Source organism: Neolamprologus brichardi, chromosome 15, assembly GCF_056152115.1.
Source record: "Neolamprologus brichardi isolate AB-2024 chromosome 15, ASM5615211v1, whole genome shotgun sequence".
Taxonomy (NCBI): domain Eukaryota; kingdom Metazoa; phylum Chordata; class Actinopteri; order Cichliformes; family Cichlidae; genus Neolamprologus; species Neolamprologus brichardi.
In genome coordinates this window covers 9,832,522-9,854,324 of record NC_142118.1, presented here as the reverse complement: position 1 = coordinate 9,854,324, position 21,803 = coordinate 9,832,522, and the positions used below count along the sequence as shown (strand labels likewise).

The following is a 21,803-nucleotide window of genomic DNA, read 5'->3' as shown; positions in this document are numbered from 1 at the left end:
TATAGAAAAAAATGTAAAAGCGATTTTTCAAAACATCATCTCTCCGTGTAAATACAATGAACTTGTGCGCAGGTCATTCCACATCTTTTGCTTGTGACATGTAAACTTTGGCATGGAAAATAGCGGCACATATTTACTGTATTATTTATTTCATGCTAAGGTTGTTTTTTTTTTTTTCTTTCTTCTGCAGCAAGTGGTTATAGCAATTCGAGAAGGTGTGAACCCTTCAGGAAATTCATCCAATCAGACGAGCCTCTGGGACATGAGTTCCTCCTTTTTCTTTGCTGGGACTGTTATCACCACCATCGGTAAGCAGAGAAATTTCTCATTCGGTTGTGAAATAAAATGGAAATGCAAATAAATTGTAAGAACAATGTGGAAGCATTTTGGATACAAGTGGATACACCTCGGTCCCACTACCAAAAAGTGTGAGCCAGTGCCTGAACAGGCCTTAAATAGTTGTTTTAGTTGAATACTTGTCCTGATCCAGTTTGGTCTATAGCAGCCTCTCACTTGAGATTATCCCAGTAAATAATTTTGTACCTCATTTGCAAATTGTGCCCTCAATGTTAGCTACTGTGCTCTTTATACATAACAGAACTTAAATGTCCAACTTAAATATTTAGTAATGTAATTTGGTTTCATACGAGCAAAAAAACAGCCTGAAACTCAAACACACTTCCCTTCTTTCCATCATTTACACCATTTGCTCTCTCTCTGTCACCTCCAGCTGTAAGAGCTTGCTAATCAGAAAAAAGGAATGGCACGCACACAAACACCCACACAACCGGTTTGACAGCTCATCTGGCTCTTCCAATTGGACCATGACAGTTCGCCGTGTCTGTTCAGTGGGCTGTTGGGCTCCCTTTCACATCTGTTGCACCTTTTCAGAGCACACCCTCCTTTTAAAAACACCCTAAGTGTGATCTTGATAAATATTTTAGCGTCGGGTTTTGCTCGCTAACGCTAAGACTTCTCCTGCAACCTCTTTCCAGATTTCTAGATTTTGGTGCACTGCGCCAGGCTTGTGCTTGCAGTTCTGCTCATGAAAAATTCCCCTCCACACACACACACACACGACGGGTATAACATATCTGTGTGGTGGGCTGTTGAGCTTCATTTCATATTTCCTGGATTCTGTCACAGCTCATCCTTGTGATAAAATGTTGCTAATGCATTGCATTACCATAAATGGATTTTGCCTTTTGGCTTTAAAATATGCTTCCCCTCGAATTTATTGCAAAAAAGCAAAAACTGCACTGTGGGTTTTTCGTCTGCTCACCTGAGACTGAGTATGTTGACTCTCTCTTTTATACTCCTGTGCTCCAGTGAGTTAAAGATGTCGAGTTTTGTCAGTACAAGCAGGTTTACTTCGATTTTCTATGCAATGTGAGTGCAGTAAGTGATGCAGAGAAATGAAAGAGCTCTGCTTTAGTTTAAAAACTAATTAAAAAAGCATGAAGCATCCAAAACTCTCTGAAATTAAGAATTAAAATCTTTTTTGGTAGTAAACTATGCTTGAAATTGGATTTTGCCACAGAAGTCTCGATCTGTGGTGATTTTGTTTGCAGTATCTCTGATGGTTGTTTGTGCAAACAACATATAATTGCTGCTCTGCCTGTTGGCAATCATTTTAATTTTGCCTTACTGGAACAAAATGTTCTGTGGCCTCTGTGCTGCTATGCAAAGACATCTTGCTTTAGAGAAGCCATTATGTCATTTCTTGTCAGCGCACAGTCTGTAAAGAATCTATTAAGAGTCCAGACAGGAAAACATTTCTGAAGCCATATCAAACATTACATTTCATACACACATACTCCTTTGTTTATGTGATCTTTAATTGGATGCCCATTATTGAAACATAGCATACCCCCCATCATCGTTGCCCTTTATCGAGGAAATGAACTGGAATAACTCTGTGGGTTCGGTTGCCTCTCCTGGCTCCTTCCTACCCTCTCCTGGGAGCAAAAGAGCAGTAATCATTGATCTCACAGCATTTCTCCCCATGGGATTTCTTTGTTAAGACTGGTATACTCGGAAATTCACATTTCTACTGTATTTACTCCAACAGATCTCAAATGATTCATTATTTATAGCCTGTAGAAAATTTTTTATTATTCTCTCATACAACTTTGCTCCTTTTGGACTCTGTTGGAAGGTTGTTTTTACAAGAACATGTTGCGACACGTTGTGCAATGGTTTTCCATAAAAAGGTATATTTTTATATATTTTTGATACCACCTCAAACCCACTGTAACAACATCTGATTCAAGGAAAGAGTAAGAGCAACCAAACCCGGAGCCTGTGTCTTTTTGTAGCTAATGAAGTCACTCTGTTAAATGTCGTGCAGCTGGTTTTCTCTCCCTGTGTCACTTAATGAGTTTAGAAGGAAGTCATTAAGCTTTTACTGTCCACTGCAATTGTCATCGCTCCTACGAGAGATTGCACAAGACCTGACGTGTTACTATATGTAATCATCACATAATCCACTCAACTGTGTCGGGAAAGAGGCGATCCAGGGCTCCTCCTTCTAAAATCTTAAGGTTAATGTACTGTTCATGAGGCAATGCTCTGAAACTAACTCAAGAATACCTTTCGTGGTTTTTGAAGTCTGATATATTGCAGGTCCTGTAGGAAAACAGCATCTCGGTAGAGCAGAAGGCAGATAATGTATTTTAAATGCATGACTTCTTATGTTTTTAGATATTTTTAAGAAAATATGTGATGGTTTAAAATTGGCTGTTTTTGCCCAGGGCTGTCACACTATCAGACTACCACATCACAGTTACAGTCAAACAGTAAATCAGTATATTAACAATAACATGCTGATATCTGCATAAAAGTGTGAAGCCAGTCATTATTTCATTATATTTTGCTTCCAAGGACCGAGACTTCAGTGGTCTTGAGTGGTCAATTTCAATCCAGTACTTGTATGCGACAACCACAGAATAGTGATTAGCAAAGAGCAATGAGCTGAACACTTGGCATGTCTCAGCATGGTGTAGCCTTAAATTTTTGAGGTAACCGGACAAGTGGAGGACAGAAGAAGAAGTGCTAGGACTAAAAAATATCTACAGATGGACAGTATCTGAAAATCATGTCCTTTAAAAATCAGAAAAATAAAAATCCATCAAAGACCTAACATAGGACCTGTTCGGGGAAAGCTCGTGAGAAATGGTCTCAGTGGAAACAGGTTTGCCAAATTACTAGAGCTAGATTGAAAATAAGTGGCAATGAGTAAAACTTTTGTTTCAAATCATTGTCACTATGCACAGAGGTGGTCAGGAGAGAGGCACAACAAAGAGTGTGTGTACAGCCATCTGAAACACATGGTGGAGGTGCTGTCGTGGTTTGGAGCTCAGTCAGTGGTTTTGGAGGTCTTGGAGATCAAAACTGATGGAATTAAAAACACTGTCAGATTTTGATCCATATAGAAGTCGCCTGATTAGATACATCAGCTTTACTGCCAGTGCAGTAAAAGCATATCTAGTTAGAAAAACATACAATGGAGATCAGTCATGGATTGGCCTCCCCAAAGCCCCAAACTCAGCATTACTGAAGTAGTGTGGGATCATCTTGCTAGAGAATGAATCAAAAGGCATCCAAAACTAGCTTTGAATGCTTTTTTTTTAAATAAGAACTATTCCTGAAGATTACTTAAAGAAAAAATGCAAAAGCTTACCTGAGAGAGTTCTAGTTGTGTTATAGGATAAAGGTGGTCATACCAAATATTGACTCTTTAGGTGTTAGAATTGTATAAGCTCTGTTTTTGCCTTATACTCTACTATACTTATACTGTATTTCCATGTATGTTTGCACGTTTCAATGACAAAACTAAAAATAAACATTTTTTTATTTATATCTGTCATGATTTTAATCAATATATAGTCATCATGACACTTCTATTAACTATTTATTATTTGATTATTTATGCATAACGAGGTAACGACATCGCCTAATGAATAGACAGATGAATGAAGACCACAGATGTCTTCTGCCACATGTGACTAATACCCTTACCGTGCTAAGCTTTTATGTCTGCTATTGAAATAAAACAAAAGAAGAGCTTAGAATATAAACTAGAATTAATTCAGGAAGAAATGAATTAAGTACAGGTTCAAATTAGAGAGCTCCTGCTTCTCATTTGTTTTGCAATGTCACCCGCAGGTTAAAAAACCTAATCCGACATCCTGTTTCCCATTGTACCGATCTTAAAATTACTGAGCCATGATTGACAATTGTTCTCACATTAGGTGTCACCCTGCTCCAATGTGATCATGGAAAGTTGTTAGAAGACACCCTGCAGCTCATTTCCTGAGACAGATGACTACATTAATGAAGAAAAGTGGATGTAGTTCATTATGCAGATGCCTTATTAAATGTTAAATAATGAAATTGATATTGCATTTTGATGGGTGTGTGGGGTCAGGAGTATGAGAGGCGCAGGTCTTGTTTTTAAACAGGATGTTGACTTTCATAACCTCCATTTGATTTTCTAGCTGCAGCTAAATATGGGTTTGGGGATTAAAACAAAGGCGTTAAACCTGTAACAGACTCGTATTTTTGTTTCTCGGGTTTCAGAGGTACAGCTCAGTGTTCATCGCTTCATTTTCTCCCCATTTTTCATTCATGTTAGAGTTGGCTGAGAATAGAGGGTGTGAATAATAAGCTTTTTTCCGAGTCAGAGACGTTACGCAGCTTCTACTGAAATTTCTCAAAGCTATTCTTTTGTGCCTCTCAGCAATCATATCATAGCACAGTCAGACTTCGTGAAAATGTTCTTGTCTGGCAGGTTTTGTTTTGTGCAGCCTGTAATGAATGAAGTTCTGAAATTCTGATTTTTTTTTTTTTCATGTGAATATTTTCTCTGCTTATTTATCCACTTCTATTTGTGTTATTTCAGTAATTGCATTATATGTGGTACAGTATAACAATGTCTAAGGCAGGACAGACAGGAAAAAAAGCACAATGTATCGCCAACTACAGCTCTTGTATAAAAAAAGAACAGACGTACAGCACGTGCAACACAACAATTCTAAAATACACAGATACATAAATCAGCAATCTTCTTGTAGTATGAGTGTGTGTGAGAGAGAGCATGCCCAAAGGCAGGCAGAGATGGAACCAGAGTCCCAGAGGACCAAAGGCAAAAGGGAATCAACCCTGATAGAGGCCTGTCACTCTGGTACAATTCAAGAATAGGGTCCCAGGTTTCCAGGCACTCAAGAACCACCTGGCGAGCAAATGCTGCCCCAAACCAGTGGCAAACTGGTACTGCAAAGACCCTCAATGTCTAACTTACAGATAAAATGAGGGTCAGTGAAGGGGTGAATGGGGCCACTGCAACCCAACCCCCGGGCCACGGACTGGTACGTCGTTTGGTACCAGGCCGCGAGAGTTGAGGCTTGGGTGTGAAATTTATGGTTTTCAGGGTTCCAATTTCATTGTACTACTGTACTATGTATGACTGTGCAATGACAATAAAGAGTTATCTTATCTTTTATCGGTTTTTATCGTTATTTTTTTAATCGTTTTATTGTTAACTTGGTTTCCATGGGTCTTTTCCCGCGTGTTCTGAATAAATCTTCTTTTTTTGGTACCGTTACTGGTTTTATTTTGTTGTAATTATCAGCGACACCTTAAAGGTCAGTCCGTGGCGCAAAAAGGGTTGGGGACCACTGAACTATATGATTCCCCCCTCCGCCCAAGACCCTAAGGGTGTGAGTGATGTGATGTATGGAGCCGGGACATGGAAGACCAAGTAAGAAAGGAGAGAACCAGCAAACGACTGGTTCAGTAGGCAGCCCCATTCCCCACACCCTGCCAGAGGGCGGTAAGAAGTCAGACGTCAGGCACACAATGACAATGACAACAGTCCTGAACACCGCCATGTCTAGGGCAGCACCCAGCGCCACCGCCACAAAGAGTAGACTGGAGTGTGCAGATGAGTCCCGAGGCTTGGAGCTCATCTGCACATTGCGTCACAATAAAGGGGTGAGACAAAATGGTCTGGGTCTGGGACAAGCTCCCTGAGACAAGATGCCCAACCTACAGGCACCCACGAGCCCTGGAGGCACAGACCGGACATTGTAACATGGGTCAGCCCACCTTACACATCGAGGTGACCAGTGGGGGGGGGGACCATCCCCACATAAGGAGGGATCCAGCTAGTGACCAGGCAACGATTTGGTTGCATTGCTTGTCGTGTAGTACTGCTTCTCTGCTCATTTGCTTGCATGTTTCTCTGAGCCTCAGGGTTTTGGGTTTGGATTTTGGACTTTGCTCATCTTCTTTTTAGGACTTAAATCTGAGTTTTTAATCTAAATAAACAGTGCCTTCTGTTTAATCTAACCAATGTCTGTTTTCTGCATTTGGATCCTTCACTCTTCATGTTCCATTTCATTACAGAAGAAAAACCAAACACTTGTTCACATGATTTTTCATGATTTAAACTGACAAGCGTGATATAGCAAAAGTAGAGAGCAATAAGATTTTTAAAAATGTGCAATTTCATGAATGAAAGCTCAGAGAAAAATAAAACAGGTGCAACTATGAATCAACAATCGCCTTTAACTTTTATGTTAGAAAGTATGCAAATTGTACATTAAAACTATGTTCTGCTCCAGAGGATAGAATAATTTGGAAACATAACATCACTGAAACTGTCAAGATCCACTCAACATTCACTGTGTGTGTGTCATTTCTCTCAGGATTTGGGAACATCTCTCCTCACACAGAAGGTGGGCGGATCTTCTGTATAATCTATGCCCTGCTGGGGATTCCCCTATTTGGATTCTTACTGGCTGGTGTCGGGGACCAGTTGGGAACTATTTTTGGGAAGGGCATCGCCAAAGTAGAGAAGATGATCGTGGTAAGATATGTTCTCTATCCATCAGTGACATTATACATGAATAAAGTTGTAAAAAGTGAAATTTATTGCAAATTTAGATTAAAAATGAATACAAATCTGTTGATAAGGTAGATAGGCACTGACTTTTATTACCTTGAAGATTGTAGCATCTGGTAGATTCCTAGAAGAAAGACAAAAAAAGATGAGGGCCTAATTATCAGATATTTTTCATTTCCTGATGTACTTTGTTTATCTTCCGTAAAAGTCAGCTGAAATCATACGTCCCCTCAAAAAGTAGTTTAAGAGTCTCCTGTTTCAGTATAAAAGCACTGACAAAAGCATTTTGTCAGGGGACTGATTTTGATGTATAGCTGGCTCTGTCCCTCCCCCGGGGAGGAAAAGACAGGTTGGAAGGTCATGGAGACAATGGAAAAAGATGGACTGCCACCTGCTGAACTCACTGCCGTGCAGTGAAGGTGCTGAAATCCATCAGCTTCACTGGTCCCCATGGAAATACAGTGATTCAGTTTTAATTTGTTTCTATAACATTCACTGTAGATTACCTTTCAACTGTGCATTGTTGTACTATGCTTTTTTGAGAGCGATGAGGACATAAGACATCACAGACAGAGTGATCTGAGGGCAGTCTGCTCTTTATACTTTACCTCTGAGGTGCTGTGCTTTGGTCTTACATAACTGCAGAGGAAAAGGGCATGATACCAAGAGACCCAGCTGAAAGCAGTCACCATGAGTGCAAGGGCAGCACAAAAAAGGACAGCGTGCAGAATATAATGCACAGTAACTCAAGGAAAAGACGAACTCTGGGGATAATGAGGAAATGAAATGTGCATGCTGTTGTTGAAGCAGTGCAAGTGCTGACTGTAATGTATCAATTAGCATACAGTAGCTGCTACTAAAAATGCAGTAAATTTGTTATTAGAGCATTTCCAAGGGATGTCAAGTCATGGGTGAGCGTTCCATCTGAGAGTGGAAATGATGTCACATGAACTTCACAGCTTGAGATGTTAGAAAACATACAGTTTATTCCTAGGAAGAGGTCAAAGAAAGTGACTCATTACAATATTCAGATCCAAATAAATAAATAAAAGCATGGGTTGTTGTTGTTGTTGTTTTTCAGTTATTACATTATATGTAGTATACATATTGACAATATCTAAGGCAGGACAGGCAGGGGGAAATGGGCTGGTGCGGAGCGGAATAAAAGGATAGCATACAAATAAAAATTCCCGATGTATCGCCAGCGGCCGCACCTGTAAGGAAAAACAAACAGCTTGTTTTATTAGCACATCAGAAACCATAGCACATGGTAACTACTCATAAAATTCAGCCGCAGTGTTTCCATGTAAAGCTTCTGAGCTGTTTGAATTCTTTCAAGCACTTCCCTATCGCTCCCACAGATTGAATTTAAAGTTTTAGTCTCCGAAAGTGCACATCATGTATTCTTCATGCGAGCAAATCTCCCTACAGAAGTGGAAAGTCAGCCAGACAAAGATTCGCGTCATCTCCACGCTGCTCTTCATCCTGTTCGGGTGCCTCATCTTTGTGGCCCTGCCAGCCGTCATCTTCAAGCACATCGAAAATTGGAGCACTCTCGAGTCCATCTACTTTGTCGTCATCACGCTCACCACTATCGGCTTTGGAGACTTTGTCGCTGGAGAAAAAGGTCACTTGAATTTTCTTTTGTCCTTCATTTTTATGTAGAATCAGTGTATTTATAGTTCAATGATTTATCGGCCAGCCTGACTCAAAGGATCTGCGCAGCGGTGATAAGCCTCCCAGTGCACTACAATTATATTCTGTGCCTCACTTTAATTTACGAGCACCTTGACAGTAGTTCTTATGAACACCGATAACATATTTAACTGTAAAGACAACCGAGCTCATAGCCACTGATTGTGTGAGTCTCTGGAGCTCTACCAGAACATCAGATTAGTCTCCCAAATGTTGTCTTCATTTAGTGCTTTGAAGATGTTGATGGGAATTACTTTATATCCAAGCAAGCATAACAGAGCCACTGATCAGATTTTGTTTCTAAGGAGCCAGACCTTCTAGTAATTTTTTACAGTAGTTTTGGACAATAGTTCTCCATCTTTCTGAAAGATTTTCGGACATTGGCTCATTTCACAATAATTATTCCCATTTTGTTCTACCATATTGTTTAATCTTTGTGAAACAGCAAGCTTGTTTTACAGTTGTTGGGGTTTTTTTGTGCAGAATAAACAATGTGTCACACTGTGTCTGATGGACCAGTTGGCATTTTGTTATCTTCAGATATACCCTGCTTCCTGCTCATTTTCAAATTTTATACAGCTGCTGGACGTAGATTCATTCTCCTTCCATAAATAAACCCGAGAAGAGCACTGATCATGACTCACCGCAAGAAATGGAATAAGTGTACCGCATTTCTTGAAATGTCACACTATTTCATGACGCAAGTCTGTAAACACCCTAAAAGAATAATTATAAACAATTAACTAAACACACTGTACATAATACAGTATGTCTGTGATAGAAAAAGTAAGAGTGTGTACTGTGCATTTTTCGCAGCTTGTGTGTATTTGTGTAGCAGCTGGTATTAGCTTGATTTGACCTTTTTGGCAGATAACAAGAGAGAGGCAGATGGGACAAATCACAAACACTTAGACTGCTGGATTAAACTTCCCTGAGCAGGTCTAATGATTATAGATTAGATTGTGGCACCTGTGCCAACCCCCAGTAGCTACACTAAGCTAATCAACGTGGACTCCCGTTAGTTAAAATGTTGTTGTAATGGGAGATTATCTAACTGCACACTGAGCTTGCTGGCTCTGACTCTTCATCCCTGCTGATATTTTACGGAGTCATTGAAAGGTAAGGACCATAATGGGGGCTGAGGTGGCATTTAAATGGGCTTAAGGTAATATGTTCACAATGACAGAAAACCAGAACCAGCCCATGAACTGATGCAACATGGATCTATTATAGAAAAATCATTATATAAAAGCCCCTATTCCTGGGTCATTCATAGAAATAGATTTGGGTGAAGTCAAGCAGAGCGTTGTGCAAAAGTCTTTAGCTACCACTCATTTCTTCCAAGGAGCCAGACACCTTTGTTTAAAAGTGTTCTTGAGACTTTCTTAAAAGTTTTTCTTTGGTTTTTCACTCATTTTCTGTCCATTCCCTGTACCTGACTGTTTTCAAAAGGCTGACCTACAAATCATTCAATCGTTCAAAAAAAAGGCACCTAACTCAAGGGAACAACCAGTATCTTTATCTTTAGGCATTTTGTTATTAGCAGTTTGCTGCAAAAACAGATGTCAAATCTAACACTTTTAAATGCATAAAATAGCATATTTGCACCAACAAGATGATTCCCAAGAATCTATGAGCTAAAAACTTTGCACAGTGTGCAAAGTTTCTTTAAAAAGTTTGAGGAAATTGGACAAGTGGGGGACCAAAGAATTGTCAGGCCTTAAAAAACTATCTACAGCAGATGAAAAGTATCTGAAAGTCATGTACTTAAGAAATTGAATTCAGGTTTAAAACCTTTTTCTACCGCCAGCTGTGAAACATGGTGGCGACTCTGTCATGGTTTGGGGCTGATTTCAGCCAGTGCTGTTGGGGATCTTGTAGTAAATATCTGCACACATATATTTAAATGAATATTTGCAGCTATTTCTCATTTTCCAAGCAAAATGTAAATGAGAAATGAGAGGTGGCTCGAGACTTTTGCACAGCGCTGTAAGTATCCCAGAACGATGTGACCCACTTTTATAACACAGTTTTGTTTGTTGTTCTTCAGGTGGGTTCGAGAAACCAGAATACCTTGATTACTATAAACCCGTGGTGCTCTTCTGGATTTTGGTGGGCTTGGCGTACTTTGCTGCAGTACTAAGTATGATCGGAGACTGGTTTCGGGTTATCTCCAAGAAAACTAAAGAAGAGGCAAGTAGTGCTGTTAAGTTGGCTCTTTTGTTGGTTTTACTGACAACATAAAGCATGCAGATATGTAGAATCTGAACTGAAGTTGAAGAAAGAACTCTGTCAGCCCCTCGAATCCCAAAATTTATCTTAGAGTCTTATGCTAATAGCATCCCATGCTTGAGGAACCAAGCTTGTGGTTGGTACTGAGAGGTCTATTAGCATATTTTATTTTCACTTTTTTTTTAAATTGCTGTTTAGCCTTTATTTCACACAAAGTATCCAACAAGTTTGGAACATTTTCCAAAGCCATCCAGCAAGGCTGGATTGGAGTCTTTGCTGGGCCAATTCTGGCCCCCAGGCCTTATGTTTGACACCCCTGCTCTACAAGGTATATTGAGATGATAAGTTAGTATTCTCCAAAAGGTGATTCTGTTCATCTGGACGTAGCGTTTTCTGGGAGAAGCGTTTCGTCACTCATCCAAGTGACTTCTTCAGTCTCAGCTGACTGCAGGTTTCCCCAATCTTATAAACAGTACATTTGCATAATGACTGAAACCAGCCCACTGAAGGAACAATGGGAACAATGGGACGATGGAACAACAATGGGAACAATGGGCTGTGAGGCCAGTTCCTTAAGGAAGAAACAGCCCATTGTTCCTTCAGTGGGCTGGTTTCAGTCATTATGCAAATGTACTGTTTATAAGATTGGGGAAACCTGCAGTCAGCTGAGACTGAAGAAGTCACTTGGATGAGTGACGAAATGTTTCTCCCAGAAAACACTACGTCCAGATGAACAGAATCAACTTTTGGAGATTTATTTTCCTGGATGATTGAGAATGCATCAAGATAAGTTAGTATTCAGTGAATTTTCACTCTTTAAGTAGCAAAGCAAACAAATTTGTAGTTAATGCATTTTTTTCCAATGACAGAAAGGTTCAGGTTACTTTTTTTGTACCTGTGAGTACAGACATTTGGTCTGCAGTAAGTTAATAGTCCTGCACACTTTTAAAACAAACACAAGCCTAATCCAACCTAATGAATTGAATAAATAATCATAAAAGAGTTTCCACATCATGAAGCATAAATAATCAATATAAGCAAAACTATGATCTGTTCATCTGAAAGATGGCAGCTGGAAAAAAGAATGTTTTTAAGCCTTATTGTTTTACACTTCAAACTTTGGTGTGTTTGCAGTGGCTGGTGCTGATAAATATGATACTGTGCTGCTGTGGCAGGTTCATTATTTATATGTAGAAAGAATGGGAAAAGCCACACATTCATGCACACATTGAAGGGCATATAGCACTCTATAGTGGGAAATCCTTTCACAGCCATAATTAGGAGTACAGCTGTGTAGGCTGTGAGCTCCGCAGGGAATTGCATTACTGACAGACAAAGTGGGAGACTGGGGGAATGGATTAGGGGAAGGGAAGAGAAAGTGAAAAGACAGCAGGGAAAGCGTGCAGTGTTTGTGCTCCAATGTGCGCCATCATTTTCAATTCAAGTGTACCTTAGAGCCTAATAAATAAACAAAACAGCCGGGAGAAACGGGTCTAATTCATAATGAAGGTGGGATCAATGATGTGTTGGCCTAACTCCCTCTTCCCTGTCACTATTCAGAAACCATAAATAAGCATACTGTGCAAAGCACATACAGTATATATCCGCCAGAGGCCTGTTCAGTAGGTCACACACAGCTCAATGACAAAACTCATTTTTAATTCATTGCTTTAGGCTCCTGCATTAATATTCTTTGGGGAAAAAATCTCAGCAGGCCAGTGATGAATGGTCGGGAAAATGTCTGTAACCTCTAATGTGTGTACAACATCTTGTGCCAAATGCAGCACAAAAAAAAAACCTCGCAACACAGACCCATTTCTAAAAATCACAATTTGGAAACATTTTCCTGCTTTTAAGTCCTTTTAAGTCCACTACCCTCAGGTTAATGATAGCACAAGAGAATGAGACTAAATGTACTAATGCTTTAAAGAATTTTATTCTCATTCATTTCCCACTTCTCATAAAGTTCCACACCTGCTGTTGGCCTTTACCGTAGCTAACTTTTATTGCAAATAATGAATGAATGTTAAAAAGGTCTGTCGTGCTCATTTGATAATTGGAGTGCTGGCATATTTTGTGGAAGAATGCTCTGGATAAGAGCTATTAAACAGGGGTTTGCACTGATTAACGGAAATGACATTTTATAAACCATGTTCATGTAACACATCCAAGTTTTTTTGTTTTTCCTGGATTTAGTGCTTCAACTCCACATTAGAGTTATAAAAAATTACTTTGTCTCTTCACATGAATTAAATTTTAATCTGACTGTGTGACAGAGGATGGCAGTAAAAGTGTCTCTAGTGTAGATGCTTAGAACTGTGCCAGAAATAGAGAAGCCTCGGGGTTGCCATGTCGGTGTCTCAAAACCACCCTTACAACCAGCAATAACAAGACCAAAACAAGCCTAATATGCTGCAATGGGATCCCCATTGTCATGGTCCTGGGTCCTTTTGACCCAGCGTTTTGTATTTTCTATTAGTGTGATTGTTGGTTCTGTTCTTCCTCTGTTTAGTGTTTACTGTGTTCTGCCCGTGTGTTCCTGTATCAAGTCCGCGTTTCTTAGTCTGTGTCCTTGCATGTGTAAGTTCCTGTTTTATTGTGAAGGTCTGCGTCTTATGTGAGTGTTTTCAGTTCGCCTCCCTAGTCTCGTCACGTTAATCACTCCCAGCTGTGTCCCCCACCTGTGTGTAATCTCCCTGTGTTCTCTGAGTGTTTTTAAGTCGTGTCTTCTGTCTTAGTCGTGGCTGGTTCGTCTGTGTTGTTTACCTCGGTCTCCCTGCATCTCTCCATCTCTCCACCCTGCATCTCTCCATCTCTCCATCTCTCCATCCGTCCTCCCTGCATCTACGTTTCTGGTTTGTTTTGTTAGCTCTGCCCAGTTTAGGTTCCAGTTTCATGTTCCCGCGCCATTGCTGTTTGTATTTTCTTTTGTTTAATAAATACTCACCTGCACCAGAGCTGCTGCATTTTGGGCCCTATCTTCAACCCCACACGTCTGCCACACCGGACGTGACACCCATATTAGTACGGCAGTGTATGTACATGATGAGTAATGTTGGTAGATTACTTAAGTTAACAAATTTAATATGAATTTTTATTTATAGATATTTGATTTATTTATTTATGACCAAATTTGGCACATGGGCACATTTGGGACCCTAAAAGTCAAGGTTCAAGGTTCTTTATTTGTCACCTGCATAGTTATACAAGTATAACACACATTTGCTTAAATGTAGCCTGACACGCTCCTCAACATGTGCAAAAATGGGGGGGGGAGGGGGGGTGGTAGAGGAAGAACATTATATATATATAGAGAGAGAGAGTATATACATTGGGTGAATGTGCAGTAGTAGCAGCAAGCAGGTGAATTCTGTACATTAATATGAATAGACATCTGACGTCTGACATCAAGTCTTATCCATATCCGATATTATGATCTCACCCGGTTGTCTAGCAACCTCCTGTCAGTTAAATTTACACATTTTAGCTTTTATGAATCTTTAACAGCCTATAAAAGCAACATATCATTTTAACTTCAAGACAACAATAAATGTATGTCAACAGAATTTGAATACTTGGATATTATACGATATGCTATTCTCATGGTCCTGTGTTTTGGAACCCTAAGTTTTGGAAAGTTTTTGTGTTTTGGAACTTTGTATTCTTGGTTATTAAGGGTCCTGTTTCAGTTGTGACTGGTTGTTTAGGGTTCTTAGTTTTTTATTGTTTTATTATATTGCTGCTGTGTTTGGTCTTGAGTTCGGACAACCTTGGTAGTCTGGTTTTTGTTTGTGTTTGTGTTTACAGTATATTTTTTGACACAACCAGTCGTGGCACTCTCTGAGCCTGGTTCTGTCTGAGGTTTCTTCCTGTTAAAAGGGAGTCTTTCCTTCCTCATGTTGCCAAAATGCTTGCTCATGGGAGTGACTGTTGCTGGGATTTGGTGCTTTATAAATAAAATTGAATTGAACTAAACTACCTTTCATTTTTTCATTGGCCTTCAGATTCTGGATTCTACAATCACCCTGAATAAAGGTTCACCTTGTGTTTAATTTTGTCTACTTTTAATGCCATGTTAAAAGTAGCCCAAATCTGTGGGAAACCCACAAATCTAGCAACCCTGAACCCTTCAGCTCTTTGTCCAAAACCACCTGCACACAAATTACCAAAAAGTGCAACTGCACAATCTATCATAATAATTTCATCACTGTAAAATACCAGCAATGATATAATTCACGCATGTTACCCAAACACAAGTAAACAGAGACATTTAGTGAAACTAGACTTTTCTAACACCAGGTGTAGATAGAGGAACTAAGAATCACGTGTTTGATCGCCTTCAAACATCAATCTTCATTCTTTTTCTGCAGGTTGGGGAGTTTCGTGCACATGCAGCAGAATGGACTGCAAATGTGTCAGCAGAGTTCAAAGAGACCCGCAGGCGACTCAGTGTTGACATTTATGACAAGTTTCAGCGTGCTGCATCCATCAAGCGCAAGCTGTCATCTGAGCTGGGTATTAATGCGTCCATCAACCAGGAAATGACCCCTGGCAAGAGGACGCTGTCAGCTAACTTTTGTGAGGACAGAGAGGGTTATCCCACAGTGAATCTTTCCCTCAGTCCTCTCCCGGGGGCCCTGGCGAGGAACGGCAGCCTTTATCTAAACGGCCTCAGTCCAGAATACGCCGACCGACAGGAGATCGCCATCATCGAAAACCTCAAATGAGGAGCAGCGTGAATAATAAGATTTGGGGAGCTGTGTAAAATACATCTAGCCACTGACAGAGATTACAGATACAAACATGCTTTTGTGTTCATTCACAGAGCATCGCTGATGACATACCCAAACACATTTGTTAAGTAGACTGTGTTCCAACCATCCCATAAATCAGTCATGAAGCCATGTACCTTCATGTGTGTGAGCCTCACACATAAGAACACACAGTTTGGATTTAGTCTGTGAAAGAAGTCTGAAGTCTTATGTCATCAACGTGACTGACTGACTGCTGTGCTAGTGACTGAGCCAAATCAAAAAAAAAAAAAATGTTTCAGACTGGAGCAAATGATTGTATTGGAGGCATGAGCTTGAAGAAAAAAAGAAAACTCCTCCTGAGCAGAGGAAGGAAATGAAAACCCTGTACTGAGGTAGCAACACACTGGGCATCCTGTCCTCCTACCCCCTGCAAACAAAGACCAATAAATTCATCAAACTTCGGAAGCAATAGACGTGTCTTTGCAAAGCTCCTGCTGAATTTTTCAGAGGCCCTGAAATCTGCATCAGATGGAGAGGATCCTCACTGATAAAAACACTGCATCATCAACAATGAACAAATTCTCTACAAGACAGCAGCTCTGTGCTAACACAAAGGAATGTCCCTCTTTCTTTTGCATTACGCTTGTTACAGCATGAATTTATATGCCTTGCATCTGCCGGTCAGTCTGCCCTCGCTATAGAGATGAATGTTGACATATTAGTTTCTTTGTGACTGACATTCAGTTTCTCATTATGAGGAATATTCCACTCGTGCCTTACTAAAGAGTATACTGAACCTTTGAGGATGACGGCGTGTGAGAGACTGAGCAGCGCTTGTGCGAGCTCTCATACTTCTTATTTTTGAGAACGGCAGTGATAAAGATGTATTTGGGATGTGTCTTGGAAAATAAGTGGACTTTTTTTTTCTTTGACTTGAAGTTTGCATGACAAGGGAGGAGAAAGCATTTTGAGATATATTTGATTACTTGAGGTAACATTTGAGAAAAGGTCACCGCTCTATCAACTGTCTTAGTTTTTTTTTTTCCTTTAACCATCTTAATGTGCCGACAGTTACATTAACCACAGTGCCAGGCTTTCTGATCAAACCCTCTAACTCCAGTATACCAAAGCTATGATCCTGCTTTTCTGACAGATGAATAAGATATTTCTAAAATCTAGCATTTCAGGGTTTTGAAAACTGAATTTAAATGAACTTCTGGCATTTGAGGTACTGTAGTAGTAAAATATCCGAAGCTGTGAGGCACATCTCCACCTTACCGCTCTCTGTGATTGAGCTGGTTGGGGAATAGTTTCTCTATTTGTAAAGATAAGGTCTGTTATGTATTGCTGTTAGTGAATGTATACAATCAGAAATCCTTATTTACTGTGTGTCACATTAGTGACCCGATTAAGGCTTTACAGATATACTAGCGGCATCATATACAAGAAGAAATTATTTAAATAAATGCTGCTCTCTTGCAGGTTTGGTGTTGATGAAAATTTATACTAATGGCAGGAATGTTATTCAGGCACAGCCTATATCTCACTTCCATTTATAATTACACAGAATATGAATCTACTTCTTCTTTTAAATTATTAAAATATAAAAGTTAATAAATTTTTAAGGGATATTTTCCATTTTAGTCTCTCCTAGTGTCTTTAGTGCATCTTGCTTGTCTGATTTTGTTCAGTGCATTTAAAAAGCAACAGCTGGCACTGTCCCATTCATTTAATAGTGCCATTTACAGTTTTACAGTTTGTCTTATAAGATGATTTGTTATGCCATATCAACCTTCCTCCATTCTGCTGCCATTAAATACTGCTAATTTGTCAAAGCTTTTGGCATCTTAGAGGTACCCAAAGTGTCCTTTGTCTTGACACTCCAGTTGTGGCAGTAGTGAGGCCAGTCAACCCTTTGATTCAAGCACACCAGTTACCCTTGAATGCCATTTAACATGCAGGGGTAATGTAAATGAGGATGTTTTAGCCAAAACCACAATCTGGAAATTGAATGCTAAGCTAAACTGAGAGCACAAAGCCCCAAATGGGACACAAATGAAGTTTCATGGTTGATAGGTTTGTGATTTATGGCACCTCCCCCTGCATCCTTATATGGTCTTTGTTGTTCTTTCACACTTTACAGTTTGGCTTCATCTAATATTCCCATAGCTGCTATGTCAAGACACAGACAATGACAAAATTCAGGGAAAAGTAAATTAAAACAGCTTGAACCAACCAAACAAGGTCTTATACAAGATTTAGTTGTCAAATATGTATGTCCATGAACTACCAATTGTAACGTTTAACTAACTTAACTCCAGCTTATATTAGCTTGATATTTCATTACTCATTTAGATGACTTTGGGGGGGGAAAGTAGTTTGTGATATGGTCAGCAAAAGTGACCTTTTAATCTGACCTCAGCACAGTTTTTCTATGTATCTAATATGTTCCAGTTCATTTAAATAAAAAAAAAAATGCAGAAATATGTTTCATTTTTGTATGTATAGAAATCAAATCTGAAGTAATTCTGCTCTTACAAAAGATTGGAAATCATAACTATTGCTGCATATCATCCCACCTCCTAAAGGTGTAAGAAATAGTTTTAATATGTTTTTATATTTGTTTGTTTGTTTTTTGCCTTTCTAAGATCTTTACAGGCTAAGACATTACTTCAATTTTACTTCCCAAGTGACATTAATCCCCAAGTGTGACTCAGTTTAGCGGGCACAACATAATTCCTGACATGTTTTCTTGGTTTGAGCAGAGTCTGGTCGTGTGTGTTCGTGTATAAAAGCCATTCGCTATTATGTGTAATAAAATCAAAGGGGCATCACTGAGGAAAATAGAAAGGAACTTTAACAAATAATACTGTTACTTCTCTTTATGTTTCTAAAAAGCAATCAATACCATGTAAACAGTTATCTGTACCGTGTGCTGAACTGCAATACACTGGGAGAAAGACTATTAGTACATAATTGCTGAGTAGTCTGAGGAAAGCCATCCCAGCTTTAGTGTAGCTTCTCAAAGCAAAGGCCCCTAAAAGACTGTGCTGCTGCTTCCCTTGTCAGATACGTGATTAACAGCCTGTGAGTGCTGCAGAAAGTCAAGGAGGACCGTCAATGAAGTATTATATAATATGTCAGGACACGTAAGGCCACATGCACATGGTGGTTTGTATGACCATTAACGACTGCACGACTGAGCGTGTGCGTTCGGGTTTGAGGAAGCTCATTAAGTTTCCGCCCACACACATTACGTTTCCTTCTCTTTTCCCGAGGTGACAGTTTTTAATTAGGTCTGTAGCTCACATCAGAATCCTGATTCAAGCATGGTGAATGTATCCACCCATCGTTGACAGCTGAGAGGAGCCTCATTATGGACGTAAGCACATGCATCATTTAACGCAGCGATAAATGCTTGCAAAGGTGTTCCAATAGCTCATGTGGGTATGCTGTGAAAGGCCTTTTAAAGCTCCAGCCCTCATTAATTCAGAATCAGAATGCCGTAAACGAGAATCATGTATCAATCATAGTCATAATAACATGAACTAATAAATATATATCAACTTGGGTTTGGAAGATGCATGAAAATTTTACAATTTGTGATGGAAGGACAACACAAATAATTTTCACTGTATTTTTTCTATATATTTCTATTTGTTGAATATATGTGAAGGCTTCATGGTCACATGATCTTTTTTTAAAAAACATGACATCATCAAGTGTTGCATGCTATTTTAAATGTTGTTTATTGATCATGAATTTCCTATCCTGGGCTTTGTTTGGTTTTTAAAAACAATATAGCGTTGTATGTTTCCAGTGTGTTAATGTATGGTATGTCACATTAAATCATGACCACTTTTTTTGAATATTTAGAATAAAAGGTTTTATATGAAAAAGGTCATTTTGTATAACATGCAGTTTGAATGCATAACATTTTTTGCCTTATTGTAACATTCTACAAATCCAAGACTGTTTCTCTGTATATCAGCAGTTTCTACTAAAGATGTAGAACTTTTAAAAAAAATAATTATATGGTTTTATCTTAATATTATTAACCAAATAGCTGAGCACTGTAAATTTCAACAGATTAACACGGTAACACTAAATATTGTATTTGTTAGTGATGCATGGGCCATTATTCCTGCAGCAAAACAAATATTGCTGTTAAATTACAGTAAAGTACCTGAAGCTACATTTCTTTCTGGTAACAGTATTTTAAATAAATCCTGCAGCAGACTGATAAAACTAATTATGGATAAGCTGAAACCTTCTGTTAATGTTGTTGGGAAGTCCAACAACATTGTTTGATTTTAGGCCCAGTTAAAAGAACTCACATTTTGTCTTTGTTAAGTTTTAAGAGGTTTGTGGTGATCTATTTGTTAATGTCAGTCAAATACAGTGTTAGAGAGTTCGTCATCTAACTCAGATAGGGATAGCTATGTATCATCTGCACAACTATGGTAACACATTATGCTGTGTGAACAGGTTGCCAAGTGGTAGCACATATAAGGGCAAAAGTAATAAACCAAGACAACTGCCACAGGAAAAGTCATGAGTGGCTGATACCCAATCTTTCCTGTCAGTAATATATGATCTAAACCAGGGATGTCAAACTCATTTTACATGCAGTGTTGGGACTAACGCGTTATTAAGTAACGCATTACAGTAACTACGTTATTATTGTGGTAACGAGCACGGTAACTAGTTATTATGCCAAAATCAGGAACGCGTTAGTCGTTACTGGGATTTAGATAGGGTCGTTACTCGTTACTTCGTGTGGTGGCTATCGCGGAGCTTCCACAGATTCTGTAACATTAGCAAGTGGTGGAGGCAGCAGGTGGATGAGAGAAAGGGGACACAGAAGGAAAAGAGACCCGAGGCGGCCGCCGGTCCAAGTAAGAAGGTCCAGGTAAGAAGTTATGACCTGCAGTCTATCTGGGTCAGATATAAACCAAGTTTAGGTGGAGTTTAGAGAAACATGAAGATGAAACCAGGAGAATCATCTTACTGAATCATCAGAGCTGAACAGGTGATGGAGAAACAGGTTTACCTTTTAGGTGACATGAATGAGTTGAAGGGCAGTTATGAACTGTTTCTGGGAGACAGATAACCCCACGATCCTTTTTTAGGTAGCTTACAGCTGGTAACTGTGCAGGTGCGGATCTAGCAAAGTTTTGCCAGGGGGGCCAGGTTGGGCATTAACAGGGAGAGGGGGGCACAAAGAAATACTTTTCTTTCTTATTCTCATTTAAAATGTCTAGCTGTAAAAAAATAATTATCTGAATCTTACAACAAATGATTGATAGATTGATGCATATATACCATCAAAACAGTGAACATCACTGTCACAACAGCGTTTGTTTTCATTCAAAGGCTTTATGATCTTTCCTATAATGGTGGGCCAGTCTCTAGTCAAAATGCCCAGGCCGATTTTTTGTCCCAGTCCAGCTCTGTATGCAGCTCATCTGCAGTCTGGTGTTACTTACATCTTCCTATTCAGGAGGCAGAATTTCTGAGTTCTGAGTACAATCAAAGCACCACGACTGCAGTTTTTGTGTTGGATGTAAAAAGTGTGACGTAGGCTAGAATCATGGCAGCAGTCAATGATGGTCCAGGCGTGGGATTTCTCTCGTGGAAATATGCACATTATCTTTTCCTTTCTATTGGTAGGTGGCACAGTGCAGTTGTGGCAAGTAAGCAAGCTAGAAGACTGGCAAAGTTGGGGAAGCAACACATTAACAAGAGAATTTTGAGTAAAACCAAAGTTACTTTCCCTAGTAACTAGTTACTTTGAAAGTAACGAGTAACTTGAAGTAACTGAGTTACTTTTGATAGAAGTAACTAGTAATGTAACTAAGTTACTATTTTAAAGTAACTTACCCAACACTGTTTACATGTCGGACCACATACAGCCCGCTATGATCTTAAGTGGGCCAGAAGAGTGAAGAAAGTCCCTTTCTCTAAGTGTAAAGAAGTTTCATTACACATTTACTTCCTGAGATATTGGGCAATTTCAACAGTAGGTTTCAGTTTTTCTACATGATAAAGAAATGCTGCTGTACCACAATTCTTTGGGCTTAAATTGTAAGAGGCAAATGTGTAGACTTATAAAAGAGGTTCTAGCAGCTCATTGCCCAGACTCTCCTGTAATTATAAAACAGGAGATTTCTCTTAATTTACAGGAAATGCCCCTTTTTTCTTAGAATGGTAAT

At 39.3% G+C, this 21,803-nt stretch overlaps 1 protein-coding gene across 1 annotated transcript in view; it reads left to right on the top strand.

Moving 5' to 3' along the window:
- Positions 1-19,468, top strand: part of LOC102781283 (potassium channel subfamily K member 2-like) — a 31,377-nt gene extending 11,909 nt beyond the window's left edge. The window contains exons 3-7 of the mRNA XM_006797100.2: positions 191-308; positions 6,711-6,871; positions 8,339-8,534; positions 10,653-10,795; positions 15,205-19,468. Coding sequence (XP_006797163.2) covers positions 191-308; positions 6,711-6,871; positions 8,339-8,534; positions 10,653-10,795; positions 15,205-15,561 — 975 coding nt within the window. The 3' untranslated portion in view covers positions 15,562-19,468. The remainder of the gene's footprint in view (positions 1-190; positions 309-6,710; positions 6,872-8,338; positions 8,535-10,652; positions 10,796-15,204) is intronic.
- The last annotated feature ends 2,335 nt before the right edge of the window (positions 19,469-21,803 follow it).